This window comes from Tasmannia lanceolata, unplaced genomic scaffold, assembly GCF_043159265.1.
Source record: "Tasmannia lanceolata isolate RefF3 unplaced genomic scaffold, GAP_Taslan_0.1 ptg000020l, whole genome shotgun sequence".
NCBI classification, from domain to species: domain Eukaryota; kingdom Viridiplantae; phylum Streptophyta; class Magnoliopsida; order Canellales; family Winteraceae; genus Tasmannia; species Tasmannia lanceolata.
In genome coordinates, this window is record NW_027518697.1 from 8,245,472 (window position 1) to 8,263,691 (window position 18,220).

The 18,220-nt window shown below is 39.4% G+C and overlaps 2 protein-coding genes across 2 annotated transcripts in view; both read right to left on the reverse strand.

Annotated features, from left to right (window-relative positions):
• LOC143855222 (small ribosomal subunit protein uS15-like) overlaps positions 1-18,220 on the reverse strand; it is a 109,536-nt gene that overhangs the window by 544 nt on the left and 90,772 nt on the right. The window contains exons 2-5 of the mRNA XM_077365452.1: positions 8,973-9,033; positions 8,815-8,887; positions 8,582-8,720; positions 7,240-7,426 (exon numbers count right to left, since the gene is read on the reverse strand). Of these exons, the coding sequence (XP_077221567.1) occupies positions 7,240-7,426; positions 8,582-8,720; positions 8,815-8,887; positions 8,973-8,995 (422 nt within the window). The 5' untranslated portion in view covers positions 8,996-9,033. The remainder of the gene's footprint in view (positions 1-7,239; positions 7,427-8,581; positions 8,721-8,814; positions 8,888-8,972; positions 9,034-18,220) is intronic.
• LOC143854899 (uncharacterized) lies at positions 10,427-16,606 on the reverse strand. The gene is made up of 5 exons (XM_077365028.1): positions 16,169-16,606; positions 15,295-15,595; positions 15,055-15,129; positions 14,725-14,931; positions 10,427-11,905 (listed from the first exon to the last, which is right to left on the reverse strand). The coding sequence occupies exons 1-5, from the start codon at positions 16,604-16,606 to the stop codon at positions 10,611-10,613; spliced, it is 2,316 nt and encodes a 771-aa protein (XP_077221143.1). The 3' UTR covers positions 10,427-10,610.

An 18,220-nucleotide genomic window follows, 5' to 3' on the forward strand; every position in this document is an offset into this window, starting at 1 on the left:
TACTTTGTATGGGCTGCCTATATAAGGAACCCTCTCTCATTTCTTGAACTTTGGTTCTAGATATTAGATCTAGTATTGGAATTTTGGAGGAAGATCTTTCTTCTTGCAAACAGTGTAATGCATCAATTCCAATAAGCTTGGTAAAGAACCAGCATGATAACTAGATATTGCCAAACAATTATATTCATTCTGATGAATTGCTGAAGAGAAAACTGGAAATGCACACTAATTCTGGGACCTTTTTTTTAATGGCAACATACATTCATAGACACTAATTCTGTTACTCCATGCCATCAGAATGTCACATGCCCCACATACCAGATGGTCAAGCACATCTGAATCTAAGGCTTTGGGACTCTCTCCGGAGTCCTTAGACTAATAGAAGCCATTTCTACCCACAGATTGCAATGCGACAAATTCCAAATGGGCAATAAAACCGTGTACATGTCGGATTAAATAAGTGCAATCTGGTAAGCCACTTTTTAGATCCTTTTTCTTTCATTTTTATCCGCAACCCCTTGTTTGATAATGTCATTCCCAACTTTATTAAACCCTTTTTCAATTGGCTGTTGATAGCTTCTGGGAAACGGTAGCCACCTTTAACATCTAATTACAGAATTGTACGTGTGTTTGTGTGGACTGCAGTGCATAATAAGACTCAGACAGTGGATCATCTTCGTAATCACCAGATGCTTATCATCGATCATTGTGCGTTATGTACTGAGGCAGGAGAGCTGGTTGATCATATATTTTTACATTGCAGGTTTGCAAGAGAGGTGCTATTGGACTTGATATTGGCTATTTTGGAAGGAAAGAAACGACAATTGACAGGATTTCAGAGGTTTGGTTAAAACCCCGCACTACTTATTTACAAAAATCATATCGCTAAACATCTCTTAGAGTTAAGATTCGAATCGGCTTCAGGTTTATCTCCAGCTCTGACTTGAGATGCTGGAACGAGATGTGCAATACAGGAGGAACAAAAGAAGCTCCTGTGCAGCAATAGTCCCCTCCCGATCAAGGGTTAATGAAGCTAAACTTCGATGGTTCGAGTTTAGGCTATCCATGGCTTGCGAGAGTAATAGGAGTTCTTAGCGACGATCGAGGAATGACTAGATGGGCTTTCTACAGCCCTATTGGGATCACATATTCCAATGAATCGGAGGTGAGAGCTGTCATGCAAGGCATCAAATTAGTTGAGGTGAGGGATGAACACAGACTGATAGTAGAGGAAGACTCAGAAGGCTGGAAGGTAGCCATCCTCAACATGGAGGTTTGATGCTATGGTAGATGAGATTTAGGGTCGAGTAGCAGACTATCATATTCATTTTCGTCATTCATTTTCATCACGTGATGAGATCGGCCAACGATGACGTGGATAGATTAGCCCGGGCGGGTGTGGGTAGAGAGGCTTTAGAGATCTTTGACTCTCTCCCCTCGAGGGCCTTCATTGTTTTTGTTTCTTCTCTTGCTTTTTCTGTCTTTTGATTATCTTTTGTACCAACCTCCTCGGTCGTGTTATCTCTTCTTATTATTTTAATAAAGCATTTCGCAACATTCAAAAAAAGAAAAAGAAAGGAGTGTACAAGTGTTCCTAGTTCACAACTACATCTTGTACAGGAGAAAAATTAATATTTTAGCAACTTCCTCCTAATCAACATCCTCCAAGTGGAGAATAACTCGACCGATAGAACCACTACACCAAGTGAAGTCCAACAGGAAATATTGGTCCAAATTTTCTGAGACATGAAAAGGAGTTGAAATGCACATAGAAACGAGCTTCAAGAGGGCACTTGTGAAGAAAGGACTTGTGAATAAAGGTCCCACTTAACTTGTGAATAAAGATCCCAAAATAAAACAAAATATAATAAGCATTGACTCAATCTAAATCGTCTATCGAAAAGTAGTCATGAATGGTCAAGGACTCTAATTACATCCCCATGATTAGAGTCCACCTCATCATTAACCGAATATAGTACATGTTAGAAACAGTCCGGCCCACTATATGATCCAGAAGAACTGCCTCCATCGTGTCCGCAGAACTCCAACAGTATCCTTTCCCCTCATTTGCCCAATGAATAACATTAAGTGAATCACCCTCCATGATCAAGGACCCAAGAGCACCGAGCTCCAACAGCAGGATACCCATTTTTAGTGCAATAACCTTCACTGGATTGGAGTCACTGAAAACACCCACCTGACCGAGCCATCATATCCTCTAATAATACCATCAGTCCTAGTTGACATAGGTTTGAAACCATTAAAGTTAAGCTTCAACACCCCAAGTGGTAGAGGGGAGAACTGAGGAGATGCACAAACTCTCAGTACGTGCCGCTACTGCGAATAACATTCCAAGCAGCATGAAAAGCGATCACGGTAAAGCAGCTGAGCTCTTTCTCACCCAAGGCCCATATCACATCATGGTAGAGAAAATGCCCCGCCGAATCTCATCACTCCTTTGAACACCCTAAAACAACTGAACTCTTTTCCACCCAATTAAGCGTGCTTGGGAGAGTAGTACTAAGATGGGTGACCTCTTGGGAAGTCCTCGTGTTGCATCCCACTGTTTTTCCATCTCAACAAAAAAAATAAAAATAAAATAATAATAATAATAATAACAAGATGATATTTCCTCCTATCATTCCATAGGAAGTTCTTTTTGGAGGCGTTCAAGCCTATAAAGCAGTGGAAATGAGAAACTTTAGGGCCATACAAGCAGGAACTGACTTGATAAGCATGATTATACCTCCCATCGACAGTAGATTCTTCTTCCACGGCGATTGCTTCTCTCTCTCTCTCTCTCTCTCTCTCTCTCATTGGGTGCCGGAAGCTCTTAGAAGCAGTTGCAAATATCTCTGACATTTTTAAAAATGTCATGATATTTTTGCAATTTTTTGATAAAACAAAAAAAAATTATCCCAAGATTTTGACAAATAATGAGAGATCTTCATTAGTTTTATCCACAAAACATCACAAAAAAATATTGCAATAAATTCATGATTATATTTGCTGTCCCACTTTTCTTAAATTTATATTTTTACATACTTTTAACTATTTTCTGTCATTTTTTTCTGAATATAAACCCAAAAATAACAAAAATAATTAAAACATCTTTATATAGATCCTTCCCGAGAAATTCTAGAGGCAAATATTTGTGACTATGCTTAGGAGGCCTTCCAATGCACAACCACCCCAAATACGAACTGGGAATCGTAGGTGACCAGTCCTGCAAACCGATCAACCTTCCCACAATTCAGCTTGACTCCCACCGCAAAAGACTTGGAAAAGTTAACTTTGCCCAATAACCGATTGTAACACCTACGCACCGCCTTAAGGTACCTAACTTACACGCTTCACTGAACAATAGAGTATCATCTGCATACTGCAAGTGAATAATCTCTAGCTCAGGCAGCTTAATGAAAAACCATTTAATGGGGCCACCATCTCTTCCGCTCTCCAGCATATGACTTAATGATTTCGTCACAATCATAAAGGGGGCAATTCCCCCCTCGGAAAAGGCCCTTTGATGCATGAAAAAACCTCAAGGCGAGCCATTCACCAAAACTGAGAACTAAGTTGAGGCCATACAATGTTGAATGAATCCAACTCCTCCATCTAACTACCAATCTCAGATGGCCTAGAAGATAATTGAGGAACTCCCACTCCACCCTGTCATAAGATTTCTTCATACCTATATTGCATAGCACCCCACTCCTCACGCTGTTATGCTAAAAGTCCAGGCAGTCATTAGCAATCAATGCCAATCACGAATTTGACACTATGAATGAAGGCAATTTCAGGCTTGGAGAAAATATGCCAAAAGTGCATGCATCAGATGATTGACCAAAACGTTGACAAGGATCTTGTAAACATCCCACCAAGCTAATGGGTTGAAAGTCAGATAATTGGTCGATGCCATGCCTCTGAGGTATGAGAGTAATGCACAAAGCCCCGACACTCTTATGGTGCAGCCATCAAAGAACTCCGTGAACATGTGCATCAAATCACCCTTCAACACCAAAAACTCTTGGAAAAATGCCATGTAGAAGCCTTTTTATCCGAGTGCACGATCTCCTTTCATCGAAAAAGAAAAGTCTCTTAACTTCCTCAAGAGCTAAAGGCCTCTCCAATCCTTTGCCTCCCTATCCCAATCAAAGCGAAGCTAACCTGTCCAGCTTGACGAGAGGTATCCCTTCAAAAGAATATAAAAGCTCATAAATTCAATGATCTTTGCAAGAATGAGAGTAGGGTCGTCACACGAAAAACTTGCAATCACCAAATGTGGTTTGACCTCCGTCTTGCATTGGCAATGCTTTGAAAGTATACCATTCTTGACCTCGTCCTTCAATCGCGCGTCCTCGATCGTTGCCTCCATTTGATTTCTTCTAGTTAAATAAGCATGTTAAACTCCTTTTTCAAAGCCCCTGGAATATAGTTCCACATCACAATGAGGATTATCCTCCTCTCTTCGGTCCAAGTCGGCAATTAGACCCCAAATATTAGCCTTTCTCTGACCAACCAATCCCAAGTGGGATTTCACCCAAATCTTAAAGGAGGTTTGTTTGGTTGCACAAAAGCGGGGATGTCGTAGGAGTTTTGCATGGCATTTGGGTGCCACGCCAACAAAACCCCATGTTTGGTCGCCAACGATTGTTGGCGACGCACCAAGTTGTCAAATGTTGCCTCCATTTGATTTCTTCTTGTTAAATAAGCATGTTAAACTCCTTTTTCAAAGCCCCTAGCCTATAGTTCCACATCACAGAGAGGATTATCCTCCTCTCTTCGGTCCAAGTCGGCAATTAGACGCCAAATATTAGCCTTACTCTGACCAACCAATCCCAAGTGGGATTTCACCCAAATCTTAAAGGAGGTCTGTTTGGTTGCACAAAAGCGGGGATGTCTTAGGGGTTTTGCATGGCAGTTGGGTGCCACGCCAACAAAACCCCATGTTTGGTTGCCAATATAGCATTGAAATTCCTCGAGACTACCAGGGATGTCTCCTGGCTAACCATTGCTTGTTTGCTGATGTGTCACCCTTGTCTCCTCCTGAAAGAAATCCAACCAAAAAACCATAAAAAGGTGGTTTTTTGCTTGGATTTCTTGGGAATGATGCTCTCTCTCTCTCTCTCTCTCTCTCTCTATATATATATATATATATATATATATATATATATATATATATGGGTAATGACACTCCCTACTACTACTCTATGATGTTGACAACCAAACACTACTTGCCACTATTCTACAAGGTAAGTTTCAAGTAAATCCAATACTTGTCACCTTCGTGTTGACAACTTACACCCCTACTCTGAGGTAAATACATGCAACCAAATTGAGCCCAAGCTTATTCTTGAGCAACCGCAACTTATGCACAAACTTAGAATCCACTAAGGATCACCCCTCCCTCCACTTGGCACCTGTCACCGACCAACAAAGCTAACTTTGGTTCCTTTAGCCAGGGTAGCTGAAATCAGAAACGAACACCTATTATTGGCTCCAGCATTACCAGACAATGATCTGAAATTGCCTTTGGCACATTCTTTTGTCTACTCTACATTTCTGCATCCCAGGATCACATTCTAAGATTAAATATAATAAATTAGTCGACGCCATTTAGCGTCAAAAAATAACATAACAAGGCAAAAGGTTACCCTCAAAATTAGAGAGAAAATATCCGGGCTGTTATCACTTGTTACACGCAACTTGATCGAATTTTAGATATCATTTTTAACACATCACCTGCTTAAGTACTTATCACTTAGCAGACTCCATAATCGCAATGATAGTTACACAATTGTCTGCCACTAATAATTTTTTCTTAGGGTGAATCAGCCATAAAATTCCAATAAAAGACCATATTGTATCTTTCACTTCTACTCCTATGAATGCAACAACTCAAATCACATCAAGACAATTCCCTTTTACCTTGGACGAGTTCTCTTCTAAGTCCTAGTTTTGCCTACCAAGTCGATAAAAAAACTCCTTTGACTCGCCTGAGTTAATGAAAAATTGATAGTCTAAATCATTATCTCACCTAGGTCTACTCCCTTTTACCTTCGCCAAGTTCTAACCGGAGTCTGAGTTTTAAAAACACTGACTTTCAAGCATAAGGAATTACATGAATACACATGAAGACCACAAGAACAAATGCTTGTGCAGTTCTTTACATGAATACATATATATGTCATTCACTCTTCCAAAATTTGCCTCAATCCATTTCAAAGAAATTCCGAAAAAGTCTAAAAAAGGGATATGTGAACTCTAATTTAAAAAATAATAATAAAAAACCATCCCAACCCTTTTTTTTTAATGGTTAAACCATCCCAACCCATATTCATGAAGAAACACTCTAAATCCCAACTTGCACAATGGCCTTCTGAAAATTAAATGGAATAAATGGTTTTGAGTCAAATAATCAGTTTTTGACTCACAATTGATTCTCAAAATCCAAAACAAACAGGGCCTAAATAGACCCTTGTCCACCAAGAGACAAATCTGGGTAGCAGAGTCAATGATGACTGCAACTAGTTTATTTCATATGTCTGTAAGGATTATATTTTGAGTCCAATAATCAGTTTTGGACCCGCGATCAGTTCTCAAAATACAAAACAAACAGGGCCTCAATAGAATCTTCTCCATCAAGATAATCTACAAATCAGGGTAGCAGAGTCAATGATGAATACAACTAGTTCATTACAGCTGTCTGAAAGGATTATATAATGAATTCTGAAGTTATGAAGTTCAAGCTCCAACATAATCCAAATATATTTATGTTGAATGTTTTATAAGTATATTAATTATTAAAACTTTCACTAGCACACTAACACCACACCCAATAAAAAAAGAAGCAGATAAGCCATTCTTCTACCATTAATCTGCTACCAGTTCTTATCCTGATGAATCATTGGAATGGATTCCAAGATTTGATCTGGATACTGGTCATACAGACACATTCAAAGCACATTATCCAACATAACGAGATTACACAAGCAGTGAAAACATTCCCCACAAATATTTGTAACAAAATAAAACCCACTATATTTTAAGCATCAGAAGCAAGAAATCAACAAAAATTACAGCGAAAACAATCATAAAGAGTGCCAGCTATTAATGAAACGATCACACTGCATTAGATACCCATGAAACTTTCAGTGGAGAAAACGGAAAGGTAAAAAGATTTTCCACATTGCAGTTAAGAGCAATGACAAATTTAAATAGATCACCGAGTCAACTCACTATTTCCAGACTGGTGGAAGCTTCTTTGTCCTCTTGTAGTAGCGAGCCAAGCGGTGTATCCTGCTCTCTACAAGGATCAAGCGGAACTTCGAATCCTTATCCTTCCTGTTCCTCTCCAAATGTTTTCGAATTGCCACCGCCGTCTTGATCATATGGTATAAATCCTCAGGAATCTCAGGAGCAAGGGCTAAAAATAAATAAAAAAATGTGAAAAACAACCAATTACTCCAAAAGCTTACGCTGTTGAGTTGGTGCTATTTAATCATTTATACTACAAAACACCCCCCTCAAGTGTGGCCACACTTTTTCTTGGGGTGACCGTAGACGTGAATTTTTAATATCAAGGAGTTGTTGGGTTTTGAACATTAGTGCTATTTAATCATTTATACTTCAACACTCACACTCTCATGTGTCCCCTCTTTTCTGGGGCTGGCCATAGACATGGATTTTTAATATCAAGGAGTTGTTGGGAGGAGGGTTGGCGTCAGGTTGGCAGCCAGCCGAAAATTTTTGCCACTTTTCTATGAAATGAATCCTATAGAAAATGATTTTTTTTTCTAAAGGATTCATTTAGCCGACACCAACTAGTTTGGGACAAAGGCTTTGTTGAGTTGAGTTGAGAAGGAGTTGTTGGGTTTTGAACATTAATGATGTTTAATCATTTATACTTCAACACTCACCCCTCTCGTGTGTCCCCTCTTTTCTTGGTTTGGCGGTAGCCATGGATTTTTAATATCAAGGAGTTGTTGGGTTTTGAACATTAATGCTATTTAATCATTTATACTTCAACACTCCCCCTCTCGTGTGTCCCCTCTTTTCTTGGTTTGGCAGTAGGCGCGGATTTTTAATATCAAGAAGTTGTTGGGTCTTGAACATTAGTGCTATTTAATCATTTATACTTCAACACTCCCTCTCTCATGTGTCCCCTCTTTTCTTGGTTTGGCGGTAGACGTGGATTTTTAATATCAAGGAGTTGTTGGGTTTTGAACTTTAACACTATTTAATCATTTATACTTCAACACTCCCCCTCACGTGTGGCCCCTCTTTTTTTAGTCTGGCCTCAGCCATGGATTTTTAATATCAAGTAGTTGTTGGGTTTTGAACTTCAACGCTATTTAATCATTTATACTTCAACACTCCCCCTCGCGTGTGGCCCCTCTTTTCTTGGGTTGGCCTTAGTCGCGGATTTTTAATATCAAGGAGTTGTTGGGTTTTGAACATTATTGCCATTTAATCATTTATACCTCAACACAAAAACATAATTATTTTCCCTAGAAACAAAATTCCAAGGTAACATTGAATAAGATAGAAACAAAATAAAAGGATGTGATCTTGATCATACCATGGGCCTTCAAAATGCGCAAGATCTTGCTCCCGGTGACACTCTTCACCTGAGCAATACCGTGAGAATCGCGGAGAATGACGCCGATCTGAGACGGCGTCAAACCCTTCTTTGCAAACTTGCAGATGTTCTCCTCAACCTAACATATAAAAAAAAAATCGCATAAAACTGGGAGAAAATTAGGGTTTGAAAATTAGGGTTTGAATAGAATACAATCAGAGAGGTTGTCTGACGTCCTGAGAAGAGATCTTGAGCCAACTAGGAGGAGTCCTCTTGTAGGGAAGAGCCGATGATGAAATTCCCTTTCTGTATAAAAGGAAAATTAAGAGTAGGAAAAGATTTTCGGTAGTATAGAAAGGATAAAGGAGAGAGAGGAGGGGAAAATTTTTACCCGCTACTGTGCATTCGCCCCATGTTGGTTTTTGGGTTCTTCTTCTCTCCACTTTCTCTCCTCTTCGCTCTCTTTCTCAAACACAAAAACCCTTCTTAACCTTGCTTCTGAAAAACAGTTTTATAGGGCTGAAAGGGCCGTATGTATGACTAGGGATAAAATCCTTGTTTGGATGGCAAAAATTTCATGGAAAAGTTTGGAAAGGTCTCCCACTTTTTTGTTTTTTTACACACAAAAAATATAATTGGAAGTTTGGAACCAACCCTATTCAAATTTTACTTGGAGGGACTTACAATTTTGATAAAATCCATCAAAATTAACCATAATCATATCATTTCTCTCTATATTTTTTCCATCAGAAATGTTTTTCTTGCGATCCAAACGGCCCTAATTTGGATGCGCATGCTTTGGGCAAGTAAAGTCCATTGGATGGGTGCAGGAATTACAAACCCGAGTAAAGTCAAGTACAGTTCAAGTAAACTCCTTGTTTGGATGCAAAGTTAACCGGTAGAGAGATGAAGGGAGTACTACCTTTGAAATTTCTTCTATTTTGAGTTATTTCATATGGAAAGATAAGTGATGCCATGTCAGGCAAGCAATTACCACACTTGTTTCTTGTCTGGTAGTTTTTAGGGATTTCGATGCCGGCAACAAAGCACCATAAAGATGAAGAAAAGTGATTTTTTTTTTCTTGGAAATTGCCAGGCAGCTGTGGCATCCAAAAAGAGACTGTTCACCATGGGGATAACAAGCTGGGGTTTTCTTTATCCTTGGAAAGACTTGCTATCCTCAGTTCACATGGACCTATTGTCTTTCCAGAAATTATATGATGTGGGGACCTGCACCCGGATTTCAAAATAGACTATGTGGTCCACACCATAGGATGATCCAAAATGTCCAATTGATGGGCCACAACGCAAATAGGTTGTGCCACAAAAATCATTTCTATAGCATGATCCTAACCTTCCGATCTATAGAAGTTTCTACAAACTTGAATTTTTCAAAAAAAATACGGTATTGCCCGCACAGTAGGAGGATCTAAACCGTCCATTTGAAAGGACACAACATAAATAGGTTGTGTTCCCAAAAATCATTTTGATAGGGTGATCCTAACTATCCGATTTATAGAAGTTCCCACAAACTTGGATTTTTCAAAAAGTGGTATGGCCTACAGGATATGATGATCCAAACCATCCAGTTGATGGACCACAACATAAATAGGTTGCATCCCAAAAATCATTTCCATAGGATGATCCTAAGCCTCTTATCTATGCAGTCCCTCTATATATTGAAGGGTTAGGATCATCTTATGGAAATGATTTTAGGGGCACAACATATTTACGTTGTTGCCCAACAAATGGACAGTTTGGATCATCCTATGGTGTGGGCCATACCATACTTTTTGCTTATTAAGTACTATCAAAGAAAAGAAAAAAGAGAGGAGAAGCTTCATGGGCGGCCACGGCGAAAGGTATATCTAACCCATCTCATTAAATTCGAGTTTTTCATTGTTTCAAATGCCAAAGATCCGAAGGGATCATTAAAGTTATGTTTTAAATAACACAGTCAACAAACAAGAACGGTGAGAGTTTACTCCCACTATCCTCCAAAAAATATTAACTTCAAAATACAACCGTTTCAATGCAAACTGGAATGAATCAATGCTATTTCTCCGAGTTGAGAACTTCCATGGCTCATATAAGGAGAACCATCTCTTACGATCATTGACATTGTAGCAGCTTCTTGAGACAATCTTGTAGGAGACGATAAAATTGGGTTAGGTGGCATCTGTAAGTCTTCAAGGCTTCCTTCTAGCATTTCCACCACCATGTTCATTGAAGGTTGATTTGTCGGGTTAGGAGACAATAAAATTGGGTTAGGTGGCATTTGTAAGTCTTCAAGGCTTCCTTCTAGCATCTCCACCACCATGTTCATTGAAGGTCGATTTGTCGGGTTAGTCTGTATACACCACAAACTAACTAAGATCATCTTCCTTGCAATTTTTTCTTCTTCTGCTGTAACTCCATCCAGTCCTAGATCTCCATTTAAATCCATGCGCTTGTATATCAAATGCGGAAAGTATATTTCGCTAGTATTATCCACTCCGGCGTCAATGTTCTTTCTCCCTCCTACGATTTCTAGAACCATCATTCCATAGCTATAAACATCAGACTTGGTTGATACTCCTCCAATGTTTCTGCAGCCTATCTCAGGGGCAGTATATCCAAAAGTTCCTCGCGCACCCACCAATGATATGGTGCTGTCTTTCGTTGGGCATAGCTTAGCTAGTCCAAAATCTGAGATTTTAGGACAGAAGTCTTGGTCTAGAAGAATGTTATGAGGTTTTATGTCCAAATGCAAAATGCGTGTGTTACAACCACGGTGTAAGTACTCTAGTCCTTGAGCAATTCCAACTGTAATCTGGTATAATTTTTCCCATCCCAAGGGGTCTGCTTTTCTTGGTTTCTCGGCATAGATGAACTTATCGAGAGATCCATTCGGCATGAACTCATAGATAAGTGCTCTCTTCAAACCCTGGGAGCAGAACCCTAAAAGACTCACAACGTTAACATGAGAAGTCCTACTGATACTTGCAACCTCGTTGATGAATTCTTCTCCATTACCCTTGGACTCACTCAAGACCTTCACAGCCACCAGACAGCCATCACGAAGCTTGCCTTTGAAAACACTACCATATCCGCCTTGGCCTACTTTATCTTTAAAGGAACTGGTGATCTTCTTGATATCTGAATAAATATATCTCCGTGGACCGAGCGATGATCCATAGTCCCGTAGAAATACATCCACTTTTTTAGTGTTATTTGTTTTCTTCTTACAAAAGAAGATTAGGTTGTATACTGACAATTTCCTTCTGCAAAATAGGCTGAAAAGGATGCATACCAGAAGGATGCTCCCAACTCCCGTGGTTACACCTGAAACAGGAGGAAAGGGTGTCAGAAATTGTGTTCAACCTGAATATACTGCAATGTTCATGGTGTTAGATGCTCTCCTACGTTACCCACAATTGCTTCTGGGATCAATTTGTGTGGAGGAATTCTAAATTTGCAAGGTTTATACTCAAATTGGAGCTAGAATACAATTAGGTTACACACCCAAACAAACCCATGGTTTTTTTTCAGATTGCTATCTAACACACAAATTGTTCAGAACAAAGCAATTGGGTTCCATTCCCAAATCAACATGTGAATGACAAACAGGTTGTAATGTGGGTGTAGATCAAAACACACCTTAATTTTAGTCCTGAAGTGAAGGACTAAATTTAGAATTTCATGGGTTGCTGACAGAATGCATTGAATAAGATCTTGCAACCAATTTAAACCGACCACATGGCACAAAAAATGATCTGCGCTGTTTATCAAGGACCCACCACACAAGATTTGAATCCATCAGGATCTTGAACATCCAATATCTAATGTTTTTTCCCATTTGATTGGATAGAGCTATTGATATTGGCACTGCATGTTTTATAATTGCACAAACTCAACTTGTCTTTTCGTTTTTAATGGGTTTCTGAGGGCTATTTGGAAACTGTAATAACCTTTGACAACTGTTTAAATGATAAAAGACAAGCAGAGTTTGTGCATTTATCAAAACATCATAGTGCTAATATCAGTAACCTTGGATAATTACCCATTTCTCTTTTCTAACTGGACAAGTTTTGGTCACTAAATGGGTAGGGTAGGGAATCTCACCAGACTACTGTAAATTTCACTCTCTGCCTCATTCTTGGTCGGATTTGGAGGATGAACTATTTGGATCATCGCTCTCGAGTGTTGCATTTATTATTTCGATGGGCATGGTATGTGAGGCCTACTACTGTATTATTCCTTGGAGGATTGCTATTGCCACTTTCTTTTAACTCTCCCACATTCTGTGTTTTCATTTCTCTGTTTTATTGCTGGGCAAATTTGAAATGCTAGAGTTGAAGCCAAGTTCCAGTGACATCAAAATATCTCGATACAAAGTTATTAACAAAACCAAATAATGGTTGACGACTCTACCCAACTACCATCATGATTATTATTTTTTGGAATGATAACTACCGTCATGAATTATGGTCTAAGGACTTCAAATTCTGGTCATTGGTAGCAAAGAAAATGAATTTGACACTCTTGAAAAACTCTAGGATCATCCTTAGTCCAATGGTTAGTCCCCGATCATTGGATCTCATTGAATGTCGGTGGTGAGTGCAGAGGTTTAACTCCCTACTCTTCCGCAGCTTTTCTATCCATGTTCTGTTTTGAACTCGACTTTGTGTCCAATACGAATCCAAACTTTCAAGCTATCCTTGAAAGTATCCAACTCGCCATAGATAAATTTCTACTTCGTTCGTATTGGATTGAAAGTGGCTCCCTCTTACCGTTCAAGGTCCTTTCCAAGAAATACAAAACCTCTGAACTATGCAACTATTGTGAACTGAAACTAATCCCTTCTCCAGTCACTAGGGGTGTAAACGAGCCGAGCCGAGCTTGGCCAGGCTCGGCTCGGCTCGGCTCGGCTCGTTATGCTCAAAAGCTCGGCTCGGCTCGGCCAGGCTCGCGAGCCTTACCGAGCTCGGGTTATATTAAGTTCACACCCCTCATCTTCCCTGGACAGCCCTATCTAGTGTAATCTGACTACTTTTTTTACACTATGGGGGGTGGTCCAAGTAACAAATGGGGTTTCAAAAATGAAGTGACATATTTTGCCTCCCCCGTTCACTCTCTGGACAACCCTTTTAGTGTATATATTAATATATAATATATACTTAAATATATTAAATTCTTAACGAGCCTTAACAAGCCGAGCCGAGCCGAGCCTGGCCTAAATCGGGCTCGACTCGGCTCGTTAAGGATTCGAGCCGAGCTCGAGCGAGCTTCCGAGCCCGAGCCAAAATTGACACCCTTACCAGTCACAAATTTGAAAATATATCACATCTTCAAGGAAGGTGATTGAACCAAAGACTGACTGAAAAACAAAAAGAGTTTCATCTTTTCCCATCTACTCATATCGAAAAACTTCTTGAAGATGATTCCTATCGATTAAACTTATTGACTTTTTGTATTCTGTGGAGAACGGCGGGATGAGACCCCGCGGCCTCGATCTCCACAATTTCCTTTCTTTTGGATGAGTCTTTTCTCTTTTGGTAGCTTTGATTTGTGATTTCCCTTGTTGCCAAATCATTTTCCTTTTTCTAACTGTTCAATGTAATACAATCTCCATGGAAGAAGAGAAGAGAAGAGAAGAGAAGAGTAGAGACGAGAAGAAGATAGGGAGAAAGTAAGAGAGCCTGCTATCTCTCCCTCACATAATATGTATTATATACTAAAGCTTCAAGGGTTACATGTGAGAAGATAAGAATACCCCCTAATCGGGCACTCTAATTACACCGCTCATTCAACACTCCCCCTCAAGCTGGAGTGTATATATCATAAAACCCCAGCTTGTTACAAATGTCAATCAGGTTCACCTTTCCAAGAGATTTAGTGAACACATCAGCTAATTGATTTCCTGATCTAGTAGAGACTCCATATTTCTCCACTATATCTTCTGTCGAATGAAATGGCAATCCACCTCAACATGCTTATTCATCTCATGAAAAGCGGATTCGAGGCAATATAAACAACAACTTTATTATCACAATAAAGCAAGGATGGAGACGAAGTGGGAATACCAATTTCATACATAAACAACCATCACCAGGTAAAGTCCCCACATGTATGGGCCATAGCCCGATACTAAGCTTCTACACTGGATCTGGCCACTACATCCTGCTTCTTGCTTCTCCATGACACCAAGTTTCCCTCAACAAAGGTGCAATATCCTGTAGTCGACCGTTTATCTGCAGGAGACCCTGCCCAATCTGCATTAGTGAACCCTTCAAGGTTCAGGTGGCCATGTTGCTTGAAGAATAAGCCTTTACCAGAAGCCTTCTTCAAGTATCTGACAATTTGGGTAACTGCAGCCCAATGAAGTGTACATGGCAAGCTCATAAACTGACTCACAACTTCAAAAACAAAGGAAATATCCGGACAAGTCACTGTCAAGTAGATAAGTTTGCCAACTAGTCTCCTCTATCTACTTGGACCCTCTAACAAATCCTCTTGCTCAGGATAGAGCTTCACATTAGGATCCATGGGCACTTCAGCTAGCTTTACTGCCAAAGTATCTATCTCTTATAGTATGTGCAGCACGTATTTCCTCTGAGAGAAGGACAATCCTCCTCGTGAATAGGCCACCTCAACTCCAAGAAACTATCTAAGACGGCCAAGGTCTTTAGTGCAAAATTCTTTATGAACGAATGTCTTTAGCTTATGAATACCTTTTCTATCACTTCCAGTGATGGCAATATCATCCACATAGACAATCAAGAAGATACACCCATTAGCTGACCAAGAGCTAAATACTGAATGATCAACTACACACTGCCTCATGCCAAATCTTATAACAACTTCATTGAATCTCTCAAACCACGCTCTAGGAGACTGCTTTAGCCCATAGATGGCTTTACGCAGTCGACATGTAGATAGCCAATTCTCCCCTTGAGCAACATACCCCGGAGGTTGCTCTATATAAACTTCGTCTTCGCGATCACCATGCAAGAAGGCATTTTTTACATCAAGCTAATAAAGTGGCTAGTCCTTATTCATAGCTAATGAGATCAGAACCCGCACAGAAGGAATCTTGGCACATTTCAGTATAGTCAACTCCAAATGTTTGAGTGTAACCCTTGGATACCAACCATGCATTTAACCTCTCAATAGTACCATCTGGTAAGTATTTCACAGTGTACACCCAACGACAACCAACTATTTGAGCACCAGGTGGTAATGAAACCAAGTCCTAAGTACGATTAGTATTTAGAGCATCCATCTCCATATCCATGGAAGTATGCTAACCTAGATGAGCAAGAGCCTCTACAATAGACCTCGGTAAACTAACAGAAGATAACTAAGACACAAACTACGATAAGCATGGGTAAGTGGATCATACGAAACAAAATGAGAGATCGGCGGATGAGTAATGCTACGTGAAAGTGTGCAAGAAGCAATGGGAGAATCAACAGAGATGGAAATGGATAGAATGTTAAGTAGAATATCAAGTACCTGAGACGAAGGTAATGATCTATCCGGCTAGGGGGTTCATGGTTCGGATGAAGAAGGTTGGACGATCTGTCTAGTTCCACGATGAAAAACCTGCAATGGAGTAGTATCCATAGAAACAGGTGGAATGGGAAGAGGCAAGCGAGTGTCAGCAACAACACCATCTGCAGAAGAAGAAAAGAACGATGTGGACTCAAAGAAGGTGACATCTGCAGAAACAAACAACTTGCGTAAACGAGGGCCGTACCATTTATAGTCTTTCTGAGTATGAGAATAGCCTAATAAGAAACACTTTTCTGCACGGGGATCCAATTTGTCTAAACCAGGAGACAAGTTTTGAACAAAAAAGACACAGCTAAACACACATGGAAGAAAGGAAAACGGAACGCCAAAAGGATGGAAGACAGAGAAGGGTGACTTATTGGCCAAGACAGACGACGAAAGACTATTGGCCAAGAAATAGGAAGTGAGAGCAACATCTCCCCAATAAACTTTAGGAACCCTAATTTGAAACATAAGGGCTCGAGTCATGTCTAAAAGATACCTAAGTTTCTTCTCGGCTACATCATTTTGTTGGGAGGTGTAGGTACAAGAGGACTGATGTAAAAATACCATGAGTATTCCAGAATTCCTGAAATCCATTACAAATAGAGAAATACTCACGTGCATTATCAGTACGCAAACATTTGAGAGTGTAATAATATTGATTGCAAATTTCAGCATAAAATGTATGAAATGCAAAAATAAGGGCTCCAGTCATGTCTAAAAGATACCTAAGTTTCCTCTCGGCTACATCATTTTGTTGGGAGGTGTAGGTACAAGAGGACTGATGTAAAAATACCATGAGTATTCAAGAATTCCTGAAATCCATTACAAATAGAGAAATACTCACGTGCATTATCAGTACGCAAACATTTGAGAGTGTAATAATATTGATTGCAAATTTCAGCATAAAATGTATGAAATGCAAAAATAAGGGCTCCAGTCATGTCTAAAAGATACCTAAGTTTCCTCTCGGCTACATCATTTTGTTGGGAGGTGTAGGTACAAGAGGACTGATGTAAAAATACCATGAGTATTCAAGAATTTCTGAAATCCATTACAAATAGAGAAATACTCACGTGCATTATCAGTACGCAAACATTTGAGAGTGTAATAATATTGATTGCAAATTTCAGCATAAAATGTATGAAATGCAAAAATAAGGGCTCCAGTCATGTCTAAAAGATACCTAAGTTTCCTCTCGGCTACATCATTTTGTTGGGAGGTGTAGGTACAAGAGGACTGATGTAAAAATACCATGAGTATTCAAGAATTCCTGAAATCCATTACAAATAGAGAAATACTCACGTGCATTATCAGTACGCAAACATTTGAGAGTGTAATAATATTGATTGCAAATTTCAGCATAAAATGTATGAAATGCAAAAATAAGGGCTCCAGTCATGTCTAAAAGATACCTAAGTTTCCTCTCGGCTACATCATTTTGTTGGGAGGTGTAGGTACAAGAGGACTGATGTAAAAATACCATGAGTATTCAAGAATTTCTGAAATCCATTACAAATAGAGAAATACTCACGTGCATTATCAGTACGCAAACATTTGAGAGTGTAATAATATTGATTGCAAATTTCAGCATAAAATGTATGAAATGCAAAAATAAGGGCTCCAGTCATGTCTAAAAGATACCTAAGTTTCCTCTCGGCTACATCATTTTGTTGGGAGGTGTAGGTACAAGAGGACTGATGTAAAAATACCATGAGTATTCAAGAATTCCTGAAATCCATTACAAATAGAGAAATACTCACGTGCATTATCAGTACGCAAACATTTGAGAGTGTAATAATATTGATTGCAAATTTCAGCATAAAATGTATGAAATGCAAAAATTACTTCAAAATAGACTTTTAATAAAAACAACCATGTCATTTTAGAAAAGTCATCAACAAAGACAATAAAATATCTGAAACCAAAGAAAAACAACCACATGCTTCTAAAAAGGTCATCAACAAAGACAATAAAATATTGAAACCAAACAACAATGTAGTCCGTGAAGGATCCCACACATCGGAATGTACCAACCCAAACGGACGAGAAATACGATTCATAACCCTAGAAAGGAAGGACACCTTATGGTGTTTCCCA